This window comes from Peromyscus leucopus, chromosome 1, assembly GCF_004664715.2.
Source record: "Peromyscus leucopus breed LL Stock chromosome 1, UCI_PerLeu_2.1, whole genome shotgun sequence".
NCBI classification, from domain to species: domain Eukaryota; kingdom Metazoa; phylum Chordata; class Mammalia; order Rodentia; family Cricetidae; genus Peromyscus; species Peromyscus leucopus.
In genome coordinates, this window is record NC_051063.1 from 101317368 (window position 1) to 101343196 (window position 25829).

Sequence of the window (25829 nt, forward strand, 5' to 3'; positions counted from 1 at the left end):
CAGGAAGGTTGTAGACCCAACCACTCTTCCTGCACTTCTCTCTGGAGCTGCCACCTGTCCTCAAGGAGACAAGTAAGTGGAAGAGTGGGTGGGAAGTGGGGTGGACAGACAAGTACAAAACAGAATAAACAGAACAGACAATAGAAAGTAGAAATTGATGGAAAGTAAAGTGGGCTGTTGGAGACATGGTGATTATTACATGCTGGTGCCACAAACATAATATGGTACTGAATATAAATTCATTGTAAACTGCTTGACTGAAAACATGAGATAAAGCCAACCCTGAGGAAAACAAACTTTACTGTCTCCAACTTCCATCTTCTAGAGTTAGTGATATGAAATACTTTTATGTCACCCAAGGAGAAATAGGAAAACGGTAGATGTAACAGTCTTATTAAATAAGAAACACAGAGCCAAATGCAGAGTTAAAAGCCCAAGAGGTCAGAGCAGTAGCTAAGAGCTGAGACAAAAAAAAAAAAAAAAAAAAAAAAAAAAAAAAAAAAAAAAAAAAAAAAAAAAAAAAACAACCCTTTCTTTCCCTTCGCTGCCTGCTGTCATCCTTCACCTCTGAAAGAGACCTACTTCCTGTGTATCTTTATATAAACTTTCTGTTCTGCCTTCTCATTGGTTGTAAACCCAACCACATGACCTCCTCATCACTACCTGTCTATACAGACCTCCAGGTCTTCTATGGTTAGTATTGAGATTAAAGGTATGTGTCTCCATACTGGCTGTATCCTTGAACACACAGAGATCTGTCTGTCATGTGATCGGGACTAAAGGTGTGTGCCACCACCGCCTGGGTTCTGCTATGGCTTGCTATTAACTCTGACCCCCAGGCAACTTTATTTATTAACATACAAGTAAAATCACATTTCAGTACAAATAAAATATCACCATAGAAAACCTCTCAGTGGATATTCTTCCTCTTCAAGCATAGAAGTTCTTGTTCTCTTACAAGGTTTAGTTGGACCTGAGACCTTTACTTCCTGGAGCCCGTAGATGCATTTTCTTTTCAAAACACATTACCTTTTGGCAAGTGATCATGGCAAGCTGAAGTGAAGGGGGATGACCCATGTGTGTAGTGGGTAGCCATTCCAGCTTTGACCTGGAAATACCACCCCCTTTGAGGCTTCGGTAACTGTCACACCTACAGGGCGGAGACGAGAGAGGACCTCTGAAGACCAGAGATCTGGATGGGGGACCTCTCTTGGTTCCTGGATCCTAGACACTGGAGGTAGACTAAACAGAGTTCTCCAGAGAATACTGAGGGACTGTGCTTCACCTCTCCCAGACCCTGTAATCTATCCCTTCACTTGTAAGTTGCCCCACAAAATAAACCTTCTTTTTAACTACATGGAGTTGCCTTAATATTAAACAAATACCTGATGCCCAACATGGGGCAAATTCCAAAGGCCTGGATGGCTCCCACTCTCAGCCTCCTCCCGGACTGGCAGGTACATAAAGCTGCCTGCAGAGTTCCATATAACTAGAGAATGCCTACACAGTTCCATTCCTTAAAAAAAAAAAAAAGAAAGAAAGAAAGAAAAGAAAGAAAGAAAAAGAAAAAAAAGGGGGGGGGAGGGGGAAACAGCTTAGCTCTCAGACCAGTGGAAAACCACTGTGAGTGAGGCATTCCCCCTCCTCCCTGAGTGCTGGATCCCTGCCATCTCGGCTCCTGCATTCAGCTGCCACCAGCAAATGTCGCCAGCAGGACCTGCTTTGGAGCTATACCACCTCCTGCTGGCTGATAAGCGCTACTACACCCCAAAAACCACTGGAGGGTAAGACAGACAAATTAGCATTTTATTTCAAGTAAAAGTACTTGATAATTTTACACCTTAAAACTGACTAACAAATTTTGAGTAATTCTTGTAATATGGCCGACAACATTACCTTACAAGAATTTTAAAACTTTTTTTGCCTGTATGATGAATGACATTTTTCCTGGAAATATACGACCTTCCTAAGGCATATCTGACCTGTACCATTTTGGCATTTATCGTAATAATTCACACAGTGTTCAAATACTGGTTTAATAATAAAAACAAAGATAAGTCATTATTGGGACTGATACAGGCTTTAAAAGATAACAATGAAGGCTTACATAAAAAGATTCTTTCTCTGGAATCTGCTAACCAGGATTTACAAAACAGGCTTGTACCCAAAATTGATTTTATTGATAATAAATATGAATATTTAATAAATAAAACACTAACTCTCCAGAGTAAAGTTGTAGCTACTCAGACACTACATAAAAAAGAAATATTATCATTAATTGATAAGATAAGGTCCATGGAATCATGTTTCAAAAAAACATAAAAACTTCCATGAGAAATCTGGAATCCCTTGCAAGAGAGGAGGTTCACTCCCTAGAACAGACCCTAGGTGCTCGTTTGCAAGCCCTAAAAGAAACTCTCAATAAACATGACAAGGGAACTAATAAGCAGAAGGTCAAGACCATACAGGTTGCAATATCTCCAAATGGTTCTCACACAATGGCTTATCCTGTCATCACCCATGAGAAACCAACAGAAGACACACACCCTGAGCCATATATGACATATACATTATAACCAATTTCAACAAGGGACTTTAAAAATATAAAGGAAGTGGTAGTTACATATGGGATACACTCCACATACATAAGACAGATGTTAAATTCATGGTCTACCTCACATAAAATCATTCCAGATGACTGGCATCAGTTAATTTCAGCTGTTCTAAAATATAGCCAGCAGTTACAGTAAAAAAAAAAAAAGCTGGTTGAGAATAAAGACAAAAAGTTTAGAACAACAAGGTAAACTCAGAGAAACATTAGGTGACTGTCCAGGCTGCCTGCTGTCTCTGTCTACTATTGCAAGACTCCCGAAAGTTGCTTGTATCCATCTTCCATTTCTCAGGTATCATTATATTCCTTCTCAGGTCTTTGATGGGATTGAAGACTATCAGTTATAGTTACAACTTTGTGTGTGTGTGTGTGTGTGTGTGTGTGTGTGTGTGTGTATAAAATCTTAGATAGAACTTATTAACTATTAGATTTAGGTTCTTTATGATAGGACACCTTTTGGAATGATCTTTATAACATGCCATTTACCTATGCTCCAGACTTCTCTGGGTTTTAGTATGTGTCTCTTGTTTGATATTGTTCAAGTTGGTTGTAGTTTCATCTTATCTAGGTCATTATCCCTTATTACTCCTGGACAATATTTGATAATTATTCCTATTGTATATAGTCTTGTATTAGGTTAGAACCTTCTTATTTAGACAAAAGGGGGAGATGTAGTGGGTAGCCATTCCAGCTTTGACCTGGAAATACCGCCTCCTTTGAGGCTTTAGTAACTGTCACACCTACAAGGCGGAGCTGAGAGAGGACCGCTGAAGACCCCAGATCCGGATGGGTGAACTCTCTTGGTTCCTGGATCCTAGACGCTGGAGGTAGACTAAACAGAGTTCTCCAGAGAACACTGCTGGACTGTGCTTCACCTTTCCCAGACCCTGTAACCCATCCCTTCACTTGTAAGTTACCCCACAAAATAAACCTCCCTTTTAACTATGTGGAGTTGCCTTAATATTTAAACCAATACATGTGCCTCTCTTTAGACCTTAGCCTACCATGCAAGAGAGGTGGGTCATTAAAAGCTGAAAGAAATAAATGCTATAGAAGGCAAAACACTAGTTTCTGCTCCATCTTGCTGGGGGGCAGTTCCAGCAGTTGGCAGGTTCCAGAAGAGAGGCAAGGAGTAGATGAGGAAAGAAGTGAGCAAAGCATGGTGGTCAGGAGAATCTTGTAACCTGAGTGACTGGCAGTCAGAGTGCTTCTTTATTTACACATAATTCAGTAAGCAAGGATAAATTCATGTTGTTCCAAAACACAGATCATATCATTTATGTCCTCTGACATGTGTTTAGCTTCCTCTTGCATATTTTTTAGTTATCATTAATAAACGGTGATGATAATTTTTTCTCATCAACTCTGTAATCCAGCTTTTAGGCAGCTCGTGCAGTTTCAATGACTCTAGATGGAAAGAAAATCTCCATGTCAGCCTGGGCAGATTGCCATGTCTGGAGCAATGTATTATTAACTTTTAATGTTCAGAGTTCCAGTCAGTAATAGGCCCAAGAAAAATCCTCAGGTCAAAGCTGCTGCAGTTATTATTCAATTTCTGACATAATACAATGTTTACATTTTATATTTTTATAGAAATTATTCATATATCTAATCCTAGTATTCTTTTGTTCCTTGATCATATGACACCATAGTGGCTCTGCACAAGTTAACTTTTCTAAGAAAAGAAGGTCCTGGTTCCTCATTCTTTTATTATTTCTCCACACCATTTTTTGTCAATCAATATAAACCTGTGTAGGCCAGAAGTAACTCCAGCCAATCTAACTTTGTTGCTAAATATGCCACATAATCAGCTAAATATATAGTAGGAAGAGGTTTATAATCTGATCTGTTGCCAACTCCTCTAGCCCACAGGATCTTGTTGACCTTTTAAAATTTACTTTGTTCTGATTATCTTGTTCCTGAGTAAGCACAGGGGTAGATGTTTCAAGAATATCTCAGAGCCTCATAAAGAGATCTTTGGTATCTTTATGTGCACCATGACCTACAGGGCTTAAGGGAGATCATCAAGTAGATAAAGGTATCTCCCCTACAGTGGGGGAGTAGTATGCTCAGGACTATCCTTAGAAGCAGTACTCCTGGGAGAAAGATAAATGATTCATGAGAAATTTCCCATAAATTCAATATTCTTAAGTTGTACAAATATTAAAAGTTCCCCTAACATGCAACATGTGAAGATCAAAACCAAAAGTGTAAGATGGTCACAATGTTGATCTTGTGGCTCAGCTTTGCTGGATATTTGTCATTCAGCTGTGCTGACTTTATAGCTTTTGCCATTCCCATCAGATATGACTGTGCTACCTTCTATGAGCTATCTTTTCTCCTTTGACATTTATGTAAGTTCCAGAGATCTGATTCAGGTTGTTTGGGCTTATGTGGAGAGTACTCACTGAAACATATTGTTGGCCAAGAGCAGGATCTTTCTTATATGGGAGAAAGACATGACGAGGAAGAGGCCAATAGTCAGATAGACACTATTCTCCCTGTGGCCAGGAAATTGACATATGAGAGGGAAAGATTCAGTTTTGGCCTCTCTCTGGAGGAGGTTCAAACAGTCCAGGAGCTGTGAGGGAGGAGAAATTAACTAAAGTTGTCAGAGTTACTATTTGACTTTTAACAGATCAATGTGAGTAAGTAATTTCACTAATGTTTTATGAGTCAATGAACTGGAATTTTAATGGAATTTTAATGTCTAGCCTGTCTTCAGTTAAAAGGGGGGAGGAGCAGACACGGGTCTCATCTAACTCTTACATAATTCTTCATCCAGGATTTTATACTTTTAATTCACATAGAAAGAAAGGTCGTTCTGTAAGAGTAATTCTTTACACTAAGAATCTGACCAAAGCTTTTAGGATAAAACTAGAGACCCAGAAGACCCAAGATCTTGGCTTGGTCACCAGTTAAAGTGATATATAGTGGTTAAAAAAAAAAAAAAAAAAAAAAAAAGAGAGGAGATTTGCTCTATGTGGCCACACTGGGTAAACACATACAGGGGACCTGGTCCCTAAATCTATTATCAGGGTATTGGCATGGGAAATTTAGATTCAAAGAGAGAGAAAAATGTATGCACAACTGAGCAATCCTGGTCTGGTTGTGATTCTGCACATCAGGAACCTATCAATGTCCCAGCATCTAGAAGGTGGTCACTCCTGCAAGGTTGTCCCATAATTGTTAAATTGTTCATCTATTCACCTGTCACAGAGAATGGAGCCCAGCCCTCATGAAAAGTTCTCCTTATCTAAGAGGTAATTAGTTCATCCTCCTGGGTTTTTCTCTTCTGAGATTCACTGTCCTTCAAGAGGAAATGTAAAGGACAATACTTATCTCTATTCCTACAGCCCAAGCACAGACATACAATGAAGGCAGAGAGATGTCAGACTTTCATCTTGTTTCTTGTTTCAGTTATCTTGTGAGAAAAAATAGAGTCAGTGGTTTTTTGTTTTTTTGTTTTTTGTTTGTTTGTTTGTTTTTTAACAAGAGTTGTTTCTAAATTCACCAGTGCCAACATCTTGGACACAAGTATTCAAACACATGATCCCATTAAGGACATTTCAGATACAAGCATATAATAGGCATCTTATTTACATCTATCTTAGTTAGCAAATATGAATAAATCTTCAATGTAATATGAATGAAGATGTTTCTGTGAACACATTTTCAACTTCTGTATGAAAATACCAAGAAATATGATTGCTTCATTCTATGATAAGTGTTTAGCTTTGCAGAAATCTACACAGTCTTCATGAATGGTATTAGCTTATTTGAATCTATATAACTTGCTCCACTTCCTCACAAGCACTGAGTATTGTCAGGAGCATAGATGTTGTTCAATTTAATAATAATATTTTGTGATTGCTTTCACTTACATTTTTAAAATGACACATCATATTTAAAAAAATCATTTCCTAAATCTATAAGTGATCTGTAAATCTTCTTGGTAAAGAACTTGATAGAGTCTTTGACCCAATCTTTAACTGTGTTCTTAGTTTTCTTGCTATTTGTCTTAAAGATACTTTTTACTAAATATTTTCTATTTTTTCTGAGCCTATGTGTCAGCTTCCTGTTCTATTCATTTTGCCTTTCACAGAGCAGAGATTTTTATTTTTCATGAAGTTGAATGGTGCTAGTCAGTTTTTTTCTCACTAAATATCTGAGAAAATCAACTTAAAAGAAAGAAACTGGATGTAGTTTATAGTACCTGAGATCAGTCCCTGGTCAGCTGATTCCATTGCTATGGCTCTGTTGATGAGACATCACCACAGTGCAAATGTAGGACAGAGCAAAGATAATCACCTCATTGTAAGCAAAATCCACAGACAGGCAGTCAAAGAGACAGAAAAACAGAACTCACAATCAGAGGGTTGCTTATGAATGACCTGTCTCTTCCAACTAGGCCCCACTTCCTAAGTGTTACCTCATCTCCCAGTGGGAGTACCAAATGGGTATTAATCCTCTTAACATGTTACTTTTTGATAGGAGTTTAGACACAAATTATAATACTACCAAGTCAATGTTTTGTGCCATTTGTTTTATATCCAAAATGTTATAATTACACTGGGAAAGGTCTAGGATTTCTACTATTTTGCTTTCTAAGAGACTGGAGTTTTATGCTTAACATCTAAGTCAATATTCCATTTAAACTTCTATTTTATTGTGTTTTTATAAATAATTATCAGTTTTTTCAGAATTTCATACAATGTATTTTGATCATATTTGTCTACTTCCACCAACTCTTCCCAGACCCACTACCCTTCCCTATTGACCCAACTTTGTGTTCTTTTTTTCTCAGACTCAGAAAGTCTAGTTTGTATTAGCCATATACTCTTGGGTGTGTGGCTATACACTGCAGCATGGTCAACCTATCAAGGACCACACCTTTAAAGAAAATTAACTCTTACTCCACCTAAAGCTATCAAATACTAATACCTTCACAGCAACTATTTGGACTTTGTACCTACAATGCTCTCCATGATGAGATTTTTGTCAGGACTGGGTTTTGTAAATCATGTGCATGCTGTCACAACTTAAGTTCACATATTCACTTTCCATGTTGTGTCCAGAAAACATCATTTTCTTATACTTATCCACCACTTCTGGCTCTTACAATCTTTATGCTCCATCTCCTGCAAGAATCCCTAATATTTGAAAGGTGTGGGTATGATATAGATGTCCCAATTAAGACTGAGAATTCCACAGTCTCCTGTTATCTGAGTCCTGACAACTTCTTAGCCTCTTGTTAATTGCTTCCATCTATAAAAAGAAACCTCTCTGATGAAACCTGAAAGATGGACTAATCTATAGTCTAATGATAAGTCAAGTGTCAGTTCAATACTATGTCCATTTAGCAGAACAATAGGGTTAAGTTCTCCTCTGGGTCATATTACCTGTTTAGTCTTGGATTCTAATGATACCAGGTTTGGGTATCATCTCAACAAGGCATTAAATCTGAACAGAAAGTGATTGGGTACAGCTAAATTCATATCACTATTGTATTACAAGTTATGCCTTAACAGCCAGGTCATTAAGGCAGCTTACAAGGTTCTCAAATAGGTAAGACTGATTATTATTTTCTGAGAGGAAAAGAAAGTATTGACTGAATGTGTAAAGAGCAGATGAAGTCCTGAGTGAGTGTGTGTTGTTGATATGGCACTACTATGTCAAGGACTCCAATACCTCAGACCGATGGGAGTATTAGTTTTCTGATGATGAGGCTCAGAGGACAGTGGCAAAGACTTCCTCTGGTCTGAGTGCAGATGTTGACAGTATATACAGAAACTATCAACCTGAGTGTCCTCCTCCTGGATTACTACAACCTGAGACTGCTACCCTACAACTCAGTTTTGTAATTAGTGATCCCATGCCTAGAAATTGTATGCTTTCTATGATATAGTTCATTTTACCCCAACACTCCTTCATGCCTTTTCCTGATGTTCTTCCCTTTGAACATTTTCCACTCTGCAGCCATTCTCGTTTCATTTTTGTTACTCTGGCAAAATACACTTAAAAATAATTTAAGGGAATAAGAGTTTATATTATCTGACAATTCTACCAATGCAGGGAATTCAAAGAGGTGGGAGCTGGTGAGAGCTAGTCATATCACATTAAGAGCATAGAGAAACAAACACACCTACACTGCCTAAATGCTTGCTTGCTAGCTTTCTTCAATCTTACATGGTTCAGGGGCAAGCCCAACTTAAGGTATGATCCACAGTGGGTTAGGTGTTTCTTTTTTTCAATTTTTTGTTATTAAGAGATTTTCTATTCATTTTACATACCAACCAGATTCTTCTCTCCTCCCTTCTCCTACCCCTCCAGCCTTCCTCCCCAACCTACCCACCATTCCCACCTCCTCCAAGGCAAGGTCTCCCGTGGGGAGTCAGCAGAGCCTGGTGCATTTAGTTAAGGCAGGTCCCCTCCTTCCTGCACCAAGGCTGCTTAAAGTGTCCCACCATAGGCACTAGACTCCAAAACGCTGGCTCATGCACCATGGAGAAGTTCCAATCCCACTGGGCTAGGTGTTTCTACACAAGATAACAAACAAGGCAAGCACACAGGTAGCATGATTTAGAAAGATTCTCATGAAGACCATTCTTCTACAATTCTAGGTTGTGTCATTAACAACTAACCAGCCAGCATGCTAGTCAATCCATATCTCAATTGGTCAGATAACTAGCTGTAGATGTAGTTTTTCTGCCTTGCCCACAGTCAGGACAAATCTCTGCCACCCGCTAGTCCCACAGCCGCTCAGACCCAACCAAGTAAACACAGAGACTTTATATTGCTTACAAAACCGTATGGCCGTGGCAGGCTTCTTGTTAACTATTCTTATATCTTAAAGTAACGCATTTCTACAAAACTATACCTCGCCACGTGGCTGGTGGCTTATCAGCGTCTTCACATGCTGCGGGTCATGGCGGCGGCTGCAGCAGCGTCTCTTTCTCTCAGCCTTCTTTTATTTCTCCTCTCTGTTAGTCCCACCTATCTTTCCTGCCTAGCCACGGCCGATCAGGTTTTATTTATTAACCAATCAGAACAACTTGACATACAGACCATCCCCCAGCACAGCCAAGTGCAGACCATCTCAAACACCTGCACTCAGGCCCATGGTCCTAATCATCCTCTATACGGACCTGCTGGGTAAAGCCACGAGGAACCCAAGAAGGGCTCCCACAGGACATACAGAACATCCCACAGCAACTAGCTAGCATGCTAGTCAATCCATATCTTAACTGGTAGGATTAATATCAGTATAGAAGAAATATTTCAATTCCCTTTTGCTTATTTGCCTTTTTGTCTTCTGTATACCCTGATGCAATAAGAGTCTCCTCTCCAGGTGCTTGTGTGCTGATCTTGGACTTCCCAATATTCAGATATTTGAGCATTAGTAATTTTAGTTAGTTTTAGATTTTCAGTCTCAGGTACTTTGTTATAACAATATGAAATAAAACAAGACAAAAAATGATACAGAGAACTTAACTGTTATGACAGTTGAATATTGCATAATATTGGATAATATGAATACATCATTGCAAGTGGATGTTAGAAAAAAGTTGGAAGAACATGGAAGAACACACTTGAGGTAACTTATATTACCCCCAAGAGAGTATTATGAGAAATTCTAATGAGGGCTCTGATTAAGGAAAGAACTATACATAGAATATATGGAAAATTTAAGTTGTCATGATTAGATATAGAAAGATGTACAGTGTAGATAGCTGTGTAACATGTCAGATGTAAATAAGGAACAAAGAATTGGAAGAAAGGGGAAAAGTCAATCTTATTAATAAGAGCAAAGAACTTTACTCAATTGTGTTTGTCAAGATGAAAAATATAAACTTATACATGAAGGATTAGACAGGATTGGATAAGAACTCCATCTGGAGATGTGCAGGAGGGCTTTGATCCAATCTACTGCACAAAGGAAAAGTAAACATGAAATATGTAGTTTAAAACAGACCTACATATATCATTTTATATAAATTAACAATGAATAATCTTACAAAATTGAAAATACCTGAGCCATTTTTCAAAAGGGAATTATGCCAAATATATGAAACATTATATCAGTTTTGAAAATATTCTCTTCCAGAAAATAATAAGTGAATGAATATCTTAGTTGATTCTCTGACGCCAGTATTACCCTACTACCAGAAACTGATGAAGACATTACATGAAAGGAATTCTATATAAAAAACAAAATATTGAAAATCTATTCCAGGAACTCATAAAAGAACATATAAAAGAAATTATATAATATGGTCAACTGGAATTTATTGTATGTATGACAAAATAGCCTAACATTTATTTAACACACTATATTACACCAACAGAGAAAAGAATAAAAGTTATCTGCTATTATCAATGAATACAAGAAAGCATTTGATCAGTTCCAATATGCAGTTATGAGTAAAATGTCCCAGCAAGCTATGAAAAGGGAGGAAATTTCTCAACCCTGTAAAAAATATCTGTTCTATATAAATGTTTAAATACAATTTAAACAGTTTAGTATTAGAAACTTGATGGTTTGTGCCAAGATCAGGAACAAAGTCAAGATTTCCCTTCTCATCTCTCCTATTCAACTTCCTTAAAATTCTAGGCAGTAAACAAATTTAAGAAGGAAACAAAAGTTATATATAGGGAAGTTATAAATAAAGACTGCATTTATTCTCAGATGAATGATTATTTGTGTAGAAAATCCTGAAGAATAAACAATGAAAATGTCTTTGAACTAATAGGAAAACTGTTTCAATTTATAAAAGCAAAAGGAGAAATTTCTGTTCTCTTACTTCAGTCAAGAATATGTGGGATATGAAGCAGGTCCAGGCCTATCCCCCTGCATCAAGGCTGTGCAAGGTGTCCAACCATAGGTAATGAGCTCCAAAAAAGCCAGCTCATGCACCAGTGATGGATCTTTTTTTCTTTTTTTTTTTTTTTTTTCGAGACAGGGTTTCTCTGTGTAGCTTTGCGCCTTTCCTGGGACTCACTTGGTAGTCCAGGCTGGCCTAGAACTCACAGAGATCCACCTGGCTCTGCCTCCCGAGTGCTGGGATTAAAGGCGTGTGCCACCACTGTCCGGCACCAGTGATGGATCTTGATCCTACTCCCAGGAGCCCCCTTAAGCAGATCAAGTTAAGGATGTGTTAAAGATATCTATAACAGAAAGGTAGCTTATCCAAAGCTACAGAGAAACCCTGTCTCAAAAAACAAAAAAACAACAAGCAGATCAAGTTAAACAACTGTCTCCTTTCTTCAGGGGTCCTGGTCCAATCCCATGGAGGCTCCACAGGTGTTGGTCTAAAGTTCATGATTTCCCACTAGCTTGTTTTTTGTCTGTAGGTTTCCCCATCATAATCTTGATGCCCCTTGCTCATAGAAACCCTTTTTCCTCTCTTCAATTGGACTCCTGGAGCTTGTCCTGATGCTTGACTGTGGATCTCTGCATCTGCTTCCATCAGTTACTGGATGAAGGCTCTATGATCACAGTTAAGGCATTCACCAATCTGATTACTAGGGTAAGCCAGCTCAGGCACCCTCTCCACTATTGTTTGTAGTCTAAGCTGGGTCATCCTTGTGGATTCCTGGGAACTTCCCTAGCACCAGGTTTCTGTCTATTCCCATGATGTTTCCTTCTATCAAGGTATTTCTTTCAGTGTTCTCCCACTCCATCCCTCCCCCAGCTTGACCATCCCATTTCCCTTATGTTCTCATCCCTCATCTACTACCCTCTATTATACCCCTCACCCCCAGTTTACTCATGGAGATAACATTTATTTCCCTTTCCCAGTGTGAACCATGCATCCCTCTTAGGGTTGTCCTTATTTTCTAGCTCCTCTGGAGATGTGGGTTGTAGTCTGGTTATCCTTTGCTTTATGTCTAGTATCTCCTTATGAGTGAGTACATGCCATTTTTGTCTTTCTGAGTGTGGGTTACCTTACTCAGGATGATATTTTATAGTTCCATCCATTTGCCTGCAAATATCATGAAGTCATTGTTTTTTACTGCTGAATAGTACTCCATTGTGTATATGTACCACGTTTTCTTTATCCAATCTTTGGCTGAGGGGCATCTAGGTTGTTTCCAGGTTCTGGCTATTATGAGTAATGCTGCTATGAACATAGTTGAGCAAGTGTCCTTGTGGTATGCTTGAGCATTCCTTGGGTATATGCCCAAGAGTGATATAGCTGGGTCTTGAGGTAGATTGATTCCCAATTTTCTGAGAAACTGCCATATTGACTTCCAAAGTGGCTGTACAAGTTTGTACTTTCACCAACAGGGGAGTATTCGCCTTATTTTCATATCCTCTCCAACATAAGCTATCTTCAGTGTTTTTTATCTTAGCCATTCTGACAGGTGTAAAATGGTATCTCAGAGTCATTTTGATTTGCATTTCCCTGACAACTAAGGATGCTGAGCAATTCTTTAAATGTCTTTCAGCCATTTGAGATTCTTCTGTTGAGAATTCTCTGTTTAGCTCCGTAGCCCATTTTTTAATTGGATTATTTGTATTTTGATGTCTAGTTTTTTGAGTTCTTTATATATTTTGGAGATCAGCCCTCTGTCAGATATGGGGTTGGTGAAGATTGTTTCCCATTCTGTAAGCTGTTGTTTTGTCTTGTTTGCCATGTCCTTTGCCTTACAGAAGCTTCAAAGTTTCAGGAGGTCCCACTTATTAATTGTTTTTCTCAGTGTCAGTGCTACTGGTGTTATATTTTGGAAGTGGTATCCTGTGCCAGTGCATTCAAGGCTACTTCCTAATTTCTATCAAGTTCAGTGTAACTGGATTTATGTTGAGGTCTTTGATTCATTTGGACTTGAATTTTGTCCATGGCAATATATGTGGATCTCTTTGCAATCTTCTACATATTGACATCCAGTTTTGCCAACATTAAGAGTTTGTAATTGATCTCTCCTATTTGTACTTTCTTCAGTTGAATTTTCTGAAAACCTATTTTATATCCTAAATAACTAATAGAATCTCATCTTTGCATTTTTTTCAGGAGCAATTTGTAATTTCAAAAAGGCAAAATTCTCTTTACTTCATCAAACATTTTTAAGGTATCTACATCTGAATCAACCAATAAGGTATTATCCATGTAATGGTAAATTATATTGATAAACAGAAAATTGTTTACAAATTATTTGAAATGGCTTTTGTATAAAATATTGACACAAGGTGGGGCTGTTTAGCAGTCCTTGAGGACGAATTTTCCAATGGTACCTCTTAATAGGCCAGAAATGAGTATAAGTAGGTACTGTGAGGCAAAAAATTTCTCTATCCTGTTCTTGTAAAGGTATAGCAAAAAGGCAGTCTTTTAAATCAATCCTATAATATACCATCCTTTAAGTAATAAAGAAGGCAAGGAAATTCCAGGCTGCAAAGAGCCAATTGGCTGAATCACCTTGTTTACACCCCTCAGATATGTTACTATTCTCAATTTTCTAGATTTCTTTTTGATAACAAATATAGAAGAATTAAAAGGACTGGTTGATTCTTCAATATGTTGGTCTTTTAGCTGCCCCTGTACCAGCTGTTTTAGTGCCTATAATTTTCTGATGTCAGAGGTCATTGTTCCACCCACAAAGGATTGTCAGTTAACCATTTTAAAGGTAGGACTGTTGCTACCTTTGGAAGACCAACAGCTGTTGTGTCCTGCTTATGTACAAACTTAACAGTCTGTGACTGTTCCCGATAATACCTTTTAATATTTATCTCAGAGGCATTCTTTATGTTTTGTTTCTGAAATCTGAGGAATGTTAATCTGTGTCTTCCATTGCTGCAACAAATCATATCCCCATAAATGCATTGCTATGTTAGCCCTATGGCTTTACTTTTCCTATCTGTCCTTCTGACCCTCTATACTTGACCCAACTTGTACTTTGTTTTACCTGAGATATGTAGCCAGAAGTTTCTCTGGTGGTGCCTGGCCCTGCAGTTGAGACAAACATCTCCCACCTGTGTCCACAGCTACTCAGTCCCAAGTAGACAAACAGAAGCTTATATTATTTACAAACTGTATGGCCTATGGGTCAGGCTTCTTGTTAGCTAATTCTTATTTATAACTTAACTCAGTCCATTTCTATTAATCTATATGTTGCCTCATGGCCATGGCAAAACTGGTCTGATGACATCTTGTTGCTCCTTGGGCAGCAGGCTGGGGTCTCCCCACTCTCCTTTCTTCTTCTCTCTCTCCAGTTTGAATGTACCACCTAACCTTATTCTACCTTGTTGCAGTAACGCCCGCGTTACCGATACCCGTTCACCATGTCCGAGCAGGGGCTGTGGATTAAAAAATAAGAGACAAGAGATAGCGAGTCATTCGCCATGGCTGAATGCGGAATGTCAATCGCCGTTTATTGAAAGAGGGAGGAAACCTTAAATACAGGCTTACAGCACAATGGAGGATCCCCAGAGGGCAGAAGTTCACTACCGAATGTTCTACATTCTTGCATCTAAGCTGTTTACACCAAATGCAGGATACAGGAACAAAGAACATCCAGTGAGTGTTCAGGAAGAAGGAAACCAGCAGGGAATCTGCATAGGGAGGACATCTGGTCAAGGCTGGCAAGCAGGCAACAGCTTTACTCAATATGGGAGGAGACCAGGGCCCCACACTCCCTTACCATCGGCCAAACAGCTTTATTTATCAACCAATGAGGACAATACATATTCACAGTGTACAGAAAGACATCCCACAGCAGAGATAAAGTTTCAATCCCTAAAAGCGGAACAGTTAACTCCTGAAAAGGCCAATCTGGATGCCAGGTTTTGGTAGAAGTATTGTTACCTTTGCTCCTTTGTCCAGTAATCTTTCTATTACAATGCCATATATTTGAATTTTTGGCTTTGGCCTTTGATCTTTTATAGCAGTTTACCAAAATACTTGCTTTTTTGGTCTCTCCTGAATTTTTGTTTTATCTACTGAATCTGCTCTGCCCTTGATCACATCCAGAACAGTGCTTAAGTCTTTTAATTTAATGCCCTGTAGATGAGTTTCTCTCATACTGACAGGCAATAGTAGAACCAAATTTGATATTGGAATCTGCAAAAGGCTGCCTAAGGCATTTCCCAATGGCAAAAGTTGCCTTGCTTATCCTTTGTTGATCTTCATTAATTAGTCTAATGTTGGTCTTTGTCACACCTTCTGCCTAATCCAGAAGGTTGGGGTATTGTTTGGATTATCTCTAGAAAAGAACATTGATTCTAGGAATGCCCCACCAACAATTTCTTTTCAAATGACCTTATTTTTCAAAATTAAAATATCTGATATTTTTTTTCTTAATTTTTTTAGAAATTACTACTCCTATCAAAGTAGCATCATCAACATGCTATGCAATATAAGCCATATTTCTAACCTATTCATCTATTGGTGTTGATTTTTCCCTTTAAAGGCCTAGTCACCCTTTTTCATTCAGAATTAGCATTTTCAAAAGCCAAAGATTCAATTAATATTTATCTGACCTCTGGATCTACTATTTTATTTACAGCTGATGTCAATCTTTGCAAAAAGTCTTTTTTGGCTTGTATAATTTTAGTAAACGACTTAGACCTCTTCCCTGATTCTTCCACCTTGTCCCAACTATTTAAAGCTGCTAAACAACATATTACCTAGCTATGATCATAAAATCAATCTGCCTTTGCGATTTAGAATATAGGCCCTCATCTAGTAACCAAACTTGGGAAATATCAGTATTTCTAGCCTTATACTGTTGTTCTATGATCCTAGTTTCCTCTTTCCACCATGTTTACCATTGTAACTGAGGACTAGTTTCCAATATTGTTGTGACCAAATCTTTCCAGTCTTGGGGGATAATTCTGTTCTGGTTTGCCCATAAATTTAACATGTGCTTCACATAGGGTGAATGCATATAACATGACCACTTGCTTAAATATTATCAAATCTAATATTTCTATAGGATTCCATTTAACTTCCACATAATCTTAGGGGTGCCTATTGTCTGTTCATTGTTCCTGTATAGTAACTGGATAAACTAAGGTTGGTTTTCTAATAACCTTGGGCAGCCCAAGGTTTATCATGCAGTGGTGTGGTAGGTTCCTATCTAAATCCCTCTGTCTTTGAGTATTTTTCTTATTTTCATTAGTATGTCTTTCTAAGGCTTAAATATTATCAGTCAAATTTTTATTATTTTCATTGACATGTCTTTCTAAAGCTTGTATCTTATCAGTCAACTTTTCATATTTGGCACAATTACCAGACCACTCTTTATTTAGCATAGAAGTCACTATGGATATTAAGAATTTATATGAATTACCAGACCGATAATAATTATAATTAGTATTATGCCAATCCCAGCTAGGTCATTTATCCCCTCACTTACTGTTTCCATTTTCAAGCCATCCATAGCTGCACTATACAGGGTCCTAACTCCTACATTATGATGTTTTCCATCCTTAACATAGGAGAGATTTTTTTAAAATATTATTTAACTCCCTCTTAAAGTACTTCCCAGGTCTCTCAGTTTGTCCACATCTGACCATCAGCAAACTCAGTCCTGTTCCATGATTTCTGAACATGAGGCTGCCTTCTGGAATACCCAAGAGTGGCAGTAGAGGCATCAGATGGAGTAAATTTTTTTTGTCTGTGGTCGTGCCGCATGTTGGAGTGCCAAAATATTGTTTTTCTGCTGGCACTGTGGCTGCACCTGAACTGACTGCTGTTTCAGCCAGTAATGGAGGCTCTGCAGTTACTGGCTTGCTTCCCTGGAAGTGGCCTGGAGGGACCTTTATGACTCACTGTATCCACAACCTGCTGCTGCCACCAAAAGTAGTTTTTAACTAAATCTCTATTGCTTTATTTACCAACACAGACTCATGAATCAGAGGCTGTGGTGAAAATCTGCTAGCTCAGAGAGGTTGAGGAGCAACTAGCTGACCTTCCCTCTTTGCTGTCATCTCAGAAAGAGAGGCCTCTTCCATTGCTACAAAACAAAAAGTACTGAACTCTCAAAGTTCCTCTCTATGACTTCCTGCACATCTGTCTGTTCATTTTCCAGACTCCCTCTGGCTCTCTATGATTATTTTCTGTCAACTAGTTAATGCATTTGTAAGGATAGGAAATTAAATGAATATTATATAACTTGAGATGTATTTAGGGATATATGAATGGAAACAGTCAACATAGATTTCATAGAAACAAATGCAGAAAAGTTAATCAGCAGATATACTCTTATTTACAAAATAAAAAGTGAGTTGTCATCTATGTTTTAAAATTCCAACCATTAGCTTACTGGTTTTGATGTTGAGTAAATGTAGGAGGAAATGCCAAAAATCAGTCTATTACATTGAAGCTCATAACAACAACTATAAATACACACTATTTTGAGTAAACAAAAAGATATGACAAAGACATTAAAGAAATATATATCAGACAATTACATGAAGGCATGAGAATCTTTGAGAATTGCCTCCTTAGAACATTCACACACTGAATCATGTGTAGAAGATTTTGTACAATTGGGATAAAGACTAAATAAGTATCTGTTCTTTACAGAGTCATGGCAGCCATAAAATGCACCCCTGATGATCCTCAGTCTAGCAGAAGGCAAGATCTCCAGGAGATGCTGACAGAAGTGGGGTTGTCTGTTGACTACTGGCTGCCTAAACTTCAGGAAGACCTGGGTGTGACCTGTGCCCAGGCCTTACAACACTTAGAAGAAAAAGACCTCCAGAAGCTGAAGTCCCAGACACAATACACATGGGAGAAAAAGGCTCTGGAGAAGCTGCTTGACCTCTCACAGCCAACGACTGTTGCAGAGTTCCAGGAAACTCCAGGGGAGATGATGAAGAACAGGCAGAGGCAGGCAGGACAGACACTGCAGGAACTGAGGGCCTTGCAGTCAGAAGGGAAGAACAGACAGGAAGAAGCAGTGAGGAGGAAAGAAGCAGAGCTGAGGCAAGCAATAGAGATCCCTGAAGAGTGCTGGCCAGGGCCTGAGGTGCCCCTAAAAGATGTCACTGAAACAATGGAGAGACATCTCAAGAACATGGAGCAGAAAATTTCCTACAGTGGAAACCTCTCCAATAGAGATCTGGTAAGATGGGCATCTGGAGGGCTGGCCCTGCAGGGAATTTATAAGACCTGCTACCAAAAGGACCTGGTCTCAAGGAGAGAAGAACTACTCAGAGTTCCCAAGGAATTCTTCCTCTTTGGATCTGAACAAGGGAAAAGGATGGAAGCAAAAGAATTTACATCTTCTCAAGAAGAAATCATGTTCACCAAAACTGTGGAGAAGCTGGGATTTGGAGCAACGATATCAGCCAAGGATGGATGCTGGGAATTTAGTCTGAAAGGTGGTAGAGATCAAAGTAATCAGTCAGACTCTAAGGACATCAATGAATCATATTCAGAGCATTCTTATTTCTGTTCAGCCAAGTTCAGCTATGTGCCCCTGGCCTCCTTCCACTTTCGAATTGATCAGCTCCAGCTCTCCACTGCTGCTCTCAAGGAACTAAAAATCATTGAAGAACAGCTGGAACATAGTAATGGACCAGACAGATTCCTCTTACTGAGGAACAGGACTGAAAACTTCTTCAACAGATTTGGCTCTCATGCTAATCAAGGACCTCTGCACCTTGGGGGAATATACTGCTGGAAGGGCATTGCAGAGGGTTTCCAAAGTGACCAGCTGGATTGTGTGAAGCAGCAGACAGCAGAGGCGTTGGAGAGTTACATAAGAGGGAGCTACAGTAGCTTTGGAATTGAGGTTGGTGGAGGGATGATGAAATCAGACTCACATTCAGTAAGATCCTACAAAAATGCAAGCAATCAACAGCTCCAAATCAAAGTCCAATTATCTGTGGCCCAGATAGGTGGACCACCAGAAGCAAATGGAGTTGCTCAGTGGACAACAGGCCTTCTCAGCAGCAACAAAACCTGGTCTGTCATTGACCGAGAACTTCAGCTAGTGCCCACTTGGGACATCATCCTATCTAACCACGGAAGCAATTTTAAGGACCCCTTTCTGGTAGCTAATTGCCTGGCAGACAACTACTCTGCTCTGACTGGCCTTGCTGCCCACATCCAGGCTGGAGAGGAGTTGTCTAGCTCCATAAAGGAGGCAGGAAATTTCCTCAATAATGTGAAATCTTGGAAGGTCTCTGACCCTGAAGAACAGCTTAAGAACCTGATGGATTTCATGCAAACATTGGCTCACAAACCAAAAGGATATGACATTTGGATTAATAGATGTCTTGCAGATTTGGATCTGCAGAATTTTCTCATAAACACTTTCAACTTTTGCAAAAACCCATCCATTCAAAAAACTCAGTTTATTAAATCTCAGTTCCGCAGCCTCCTAGAACCTCATATCTACAAAGTGAAAAACTTTCCTCAGGCACATTCAATCATGCAGTGGATCTACCAGGAAGACTCAGAGGAACAGCAAGTGAAGATCACTGAATTTTCTGAATTCCTTAAAACTTTGAAAGAAATCCAAAAATCTCTCATAGAAGTAAATGTCAAGTCTAGGTACTCAGAAACAGTGGAAGAAGCTCACAGAAAGGCCACCTGTGAGGTCACCAGAGCTCTTGGCTCCTTCTTGAACTACCTTGGAGAAGCAGAACAGCCAGACATGCAGCTGCTGCTACTCTCCATTGCAGCTGGTGCAGGCTATCAGCTGGAAAGCAAAGTTTTTCAGCCTCTCCTGGGGTGCTCTGAGATAAACTTCCTCCTGGATGAAATACAAACTGTCCAACACAGATATCAGGAGCTCAAAACCATCTGCACAGGCAGGGCACAGGCATTCCTAGTGCTCAAAGCTCTGACAACCACAGTTGGAGTCTCAACCATTTCTCCAGAAGAAAAAACACGACGATTGGCATTGACAAGACAGCATATGGAGCCTTTATTGTCTACAAAATTTGCACATGTCCTCACAAAATTTGAAACAGATCACAATTGGGAAAATCTAGAGAATAATTTGAGATTACTCATTGATGGGAACTATGGAGACACCATCTCTTCTTTGCTGATGGATGAGGTGAAACAATTGCAAAGTCTCCTCAATAAAAAGAAAGAAACTTATGAACAACAAAATGATGACAATGAAAAAGGGGTGGTAGAAAAAGAACCTTTCCTACATTTACTTAAGCGTCTAGGTCTAGAACATCACTACCCAAAAAGGATGAGCAGAGCTGACTTCCACCAGATTTATAAGACTTCTGTGCACAATACACAGCCAGGATCTGAACAGGAACTTCCCTTCTATTTCCTCCAAAAGCTACTGATGTTAGATTGTGGGTTTAGATATCTAGTCTTCAAAAATGCTGAAAATACAGAAACCCAAGTCTCTGTAGTTCCTTGCAACCAGGAAAATAAGACTTTTGATCCATATGAAGAGTTGTTTGATGACAGAGATGAAGTCACTAATTCTTCACCCACTGAGTCCCAGCCTGACATTCACCCAATGGACATCCAGATGGCCATTTTTCACTGTGCAGATGATCTTGCCAGGCAATATATTCTGTCCAAACTTTCCATTTGTCAATTTGCACTCCCCCTTGTGGTGCCAAATCCCAACACTTCTCAGATGGAATTTTCTCTCTGGTCTCTCAGACAAATTAGGAAAAGTTGGCAAGAGTCAAGTAAATCACCACAGGACAAGAGCTACAGTCACAAGAATCAGCAGATGTGCTGTATCTCTACCCCCATTGTGTCCTTCATTAGAGTTGGAAATGGCCTCTCTGCTTCCAAATCTCAGATCATGAACTCTTTGATGAGTAAACATAAACATGATGTGTTTTTTCACAGACACTGCAGAGGAAGCAGCAAACACTGTCTCCTGATGGAGGGAGTGGTGGAGATCTGCTGGTTCTGTCCTGGGGGCCAAGGTGAGGACAGATTTGACAAGTGTGTGGCCTTCACCAATCTTCATGGAGATGCCAAGGAACATAGACAACAACTCAGCTTCCTGCAGGATGTCTCTTCTCTCATTGTGATCCTCATGTCAGCTTCTGATGACAATAAAGAAAACAAGAATCTTGTCAGACACCTCTGTCAGTCATCAAAACCTCTGATCTGTTTGGTTGATGACAAAGAAAAGGTTATAGCCAATAATCCTGGTAAAAGAATGAGAATTGGCATCAGGAATAGAAATGAGGCAGAATTAACAGAGGAGCTCACAAATGCCATCAAACATTTGCTAGAACTCTCTGGCACTCCTCTCAACTTAGAGGACTGTTCACAGATGGCTAGAAAACAAGGATTTCTGATTGATGAAGACAAAAAAGAAATGAGCAAAGCCAAAGAAAAGGCACAGACTATACTGGACCTCCTGAAGCTATCAAAGTTATCTGAGATAAAAGAAAACTTGCTGCCCCTGCAGGGACAGCTGTGGCACCATTGGTGTGAGAAGGACAAGGAACTCTATCATCTGAGAGAAAAAGGGAATCGGAGCATTGAACAACACAAGAGTGAAATTGAGATAGAAAAGCAAAAAATACGATGCCAGCAGTTTAAAAAGGCGTATCCTCTCAATCCTTTAATGTGCTCTGTTCTACAAATTCTCCAAGAAGATTTAGAAATTTACCCCAAACTCTATTTCTTACACTGGTTAAATGTGGTTTTAGAAAATCTAACCTCAGGACACTTGGAGAATTTGTATGTGGAGCAACAATCTTTGTGGTCAGTGGTACAGGAGGAAAAGCAAAAGGCACAGAAGAGCAGCTCCCTGACACTCTGGCAGAAGCAGATAGAATCCATCTCTACTGAGATTCTTAAGTGCACTTTAGGAATTGAGCATCTTCTCCGAGAAGTTGGCCAGATCTATGAAGCTCTGGAAGAAACTTGCTCCTTTAGAGATAGCCTTTTTCTCTGCCTCCCTGAAATTGCTGCAGACCTGATGGTAGCTGGTGTTCCCATTGAGCTGATGGATGGGGATGCTTCATATGTGCCTCTAAAGTGGGTGGCAGCTGTTTTTGACAAAATCTCAGAGAAAATTAAAGATAAAAGACTGTTTATTCTCTCCGTCCTTGGCCTACAAAGCTCAGGGAAGTCCACCCTGCTGAATGCCCTGTTTGGGCTGCAGTTCACAGTCAGTGCAGGCAGGTGTACCAAGGGGGCCTACATGCAGCTCCTGAAGGTAGATGAGGAATTCACAAAAGAACTTGGCTTTGATTTTGTGCTTGTTGTAGACACAGAAGGACTTCGGGCTCCAGAACTCAACAACAAAACCCACAATTGGGACAATGAGTTGGCAACATTTGTCATTGGTCTTGGAAACTTGACTCTGGTCAATATTTTCGGGGAGAATCCATCAGAGATACAAGATATTCTACAAATAGTTGCCCAGGCCTTTCTTAGAATGAAACAAGTGAAAATTTCCCCCAGTTGCCTATTTGTTCATCAAAATGTGGGAGAAGTTACAGCCAAAGACCAAACTATGGAAGGACGGAGGAGACTGGAACAGAGACTGGATGAAATGACAGCATTAGCTGCTGAACAGGAAGAGTGCTCCAACATAACCCGCTTCAGTGATGTAATCAAATTTGATGTCAATAGTCATGTCTACTACTTTGCCCACCTCTGGGATGGCAATCCCCCAATGGCCCCTCCCAATCCTCAATATAGTCACAATGTCCAGGAACTGAAGAGTAGGATTCTTTTAACTGCCCAGCAAGAATCCAGGAAAAGGATCATGAGGATATCAGATGTAAAATTCCGAGTTCAAGATTTGTGGAAAGCCCTTATCAGTGAGAACTTCATTTTCAGTTTCAGGAACACCCAAGAGATCATAGCCATGAGTAAACTGGAAACCATGTATAACCACTGGACCTGGGAGCTGAGGAGTCATGTGCTGGACTTACAGAATCAGCTGAACAATCAGATTCAGAATGGGAAAATCCTGACACTCACACCTGACACACTGGTCGGTCTAGTTAATAAGAAATATGAAACCATCAAGCAAAAATTTGACAAATATTTTGAAGAAGACCCAGGTAGGGAAACATTGGTGCAGTGGAAAGCAAATTTTGAACAGAAGCTACTAATCCTTAAAGATGCACTTATTTCAGACACCAGAAGGATAGGAAATGAACTTATCAGTTTTAAAAAAAGTCAAGAAAGACTAGATAACCAAAAGTCACAATATGAGAATGAATTGTTAGAGAAGAGCCAAAAATTGGCTTTAAGTGTGAAGGGTAAAGAATTAAGTGATAAAGAGTTATATGAGAAATTTGATCAACTTTGGACAAATTGGATCGACAATGTTTCTTTGACTGTACCTCCTGTCAAAGAGCCTGACATTGATTTGGATTCTGAAAACATCCTACTGGAGTATTTCAAGAAGGCAAAAAACATTGGGGAAAGACTTAAAAAGCACTCTGGAGAAATGTTTGTAATCAATTATGCCAAACATGTCCAAGTGAAAAAAAGGTATATGGTATTTACAAAAGGCTTAGAAACATGTCATGAAGAATCTATTAAGAAGACTACTAATAACATTGATTTAATATTTAATGAAAGAATTAAAAACATTAAGAAGCAAAGACGTGATTACAGCCAGAATGATTTTCATGAAATCTTGAGGATAATAGAAAATGAACTGAAATCTGTACCTCCTGAGGAAGACTATACATTTACCAGAGACTACAGCATTGATTTATCCTTATGCTTATTCCAAAAAGCATCTAAGCATTTCAAGGAAATAAACATGGCATTTAAAAGAGAAAATGATCCTGTAAACTATTTAGAGAGAAAGAAAGATGATTTCTTCATGAGTTTTAAGATCTCTTGCCAAGGTGCCACCTCCATCACATCTTTTGTTGACTTCCTGTGGCTCAAGCTCACTCCTGCTATCTATGCCACTATATGGGAGCAAATGGGTCTTAAAGTAGCTGGGAACATGAGAGCCACATGCCCTGCATTCAATGGAAACAGGGCTAACCTGGAGAAACATATTCTCATTTCTCTAGCAGAAGAAGAAAACTTTGATAAGTATTGGCAATACATTCATCATCCAGAATCCTTTTTCAGGGATTACAATAGTGACCACATTAGAAGATACTGTTTTGAAAACGAAGGTAAAAAAATAAAGACTTTCTTAAAAATAAGCTTAGGTGACATCAAGAATGCCATCCTCACTGCCATTCATGAGTCCACAGCAGAAGCTAAAGATAAAGGCAGCACTGTTTCTGCCTGGTTGGATTTGTTCTGTGATCACCTAGGGAGCAACCTGATCTTTCCAAGAAGAGACCTGATAAGCATTGAGCACCAGGAGATAAAGGATATGGAGTTTCTCAAAGAAGCCATGAGTGCAGCTTTGGATCCTGCAATGAAGAAGGTAGAAGAGGACTGCTCAAGTAAGGACATAAATGAAATGGTTCCTGATATTGAGAAAATTCTCTCTGAACATCTCTGTGGCTGCTGGAAACAGTGTCCTTTTTGTAAAGCAATTTGTACTAATACCATTCCCCAACATGAAGGAGACCACAGTGTGCCGTTCCACCGTCCTAATGCTGTCAATGGATGGCATTACAGAAAAACAGAGTACTTTTACACTGACATCTGTAATAGTTCAGTAGCAAGTAATGGTTCATTTTATTTAGGTGATTATAAGAAATTCCCATACAAGAAATATCGAGAAGCAGGAGGTGATTATGCCACGTGGAGCATCACCCCAGACTCATCTACCCAGCTGTATTGGAAATGGTTTGTTTGTCAATTCAGATCAGAGCTTGAAAAGAAATATGAAAAAAAATTTATAAAGTTAGGTACTATTCCAGATCCATGGACCAAAATCACAAAGCAAGAAGTACTTGATGACTTGAAAAATAATAATTGACAAAACAAACACTAACACTGCCACACAAAGTTCACATTTTCCAAAGAATCTGAAAGTCAATTTAAGTGGCACCTTCAAGATTATTGCTTATAAATGAAATACATAAAAATAAATTAGTTACTATTTCAAGACCTGAAGATTTTGTACTAAAGAAATATTTTTCTGTCTTGATTTCTCCTGCTTTAAATATAATGTACTATACATGAAAATATATGAAAAAATCAATATGCATTCAAAAACCTATTTAATACTTTATTATTCTGAATACTTGTTTAGATATATAGTGACTCATTAGAAATTGTCTTATTAGAAGATAAATCTAGCATTTCAGCTGCTGTGGGATGGTCTGTATGTCAAATTACTCTGATTGGTCAATAAATAAAACACTGATTGGCCAGTGGCT

At 39.0% G+C, this 25829-nt stretch overlaps 1 protein-coding gene across 1 annotated transcript; it reads left to right on the forward strand.

The window, feature by feature from the left end:
• Window positions 1-25829, forward strand: LOC114706624 (interferon-induced very large GTPase 1-like). Its single transcript, XM_028889101.2, has 2 exons — window positions 1-72; window positions 18139-25829. The coding sequence occupies exon 2, from the start codon at window positions 18143-18145 to the stop codon at window positions 25424-25426; it is 7284 nt and encodes a 2427-aa protein (XP_028744934.1). The 5' UTR covers window positions 1-72; window positions 18139-18142; the 3' UTR covers window positions 25427-25829.

Bases quoted from the DNA above. Each gene is read 5' to 3' on its own strand.
- LOC114706624 (XM_028889101.2), top strand. From the start codon at position 18,143: ATGGCAGCCATAAAATGCACCCCTGATGATCCTCAGTCTAGCAGAAGG.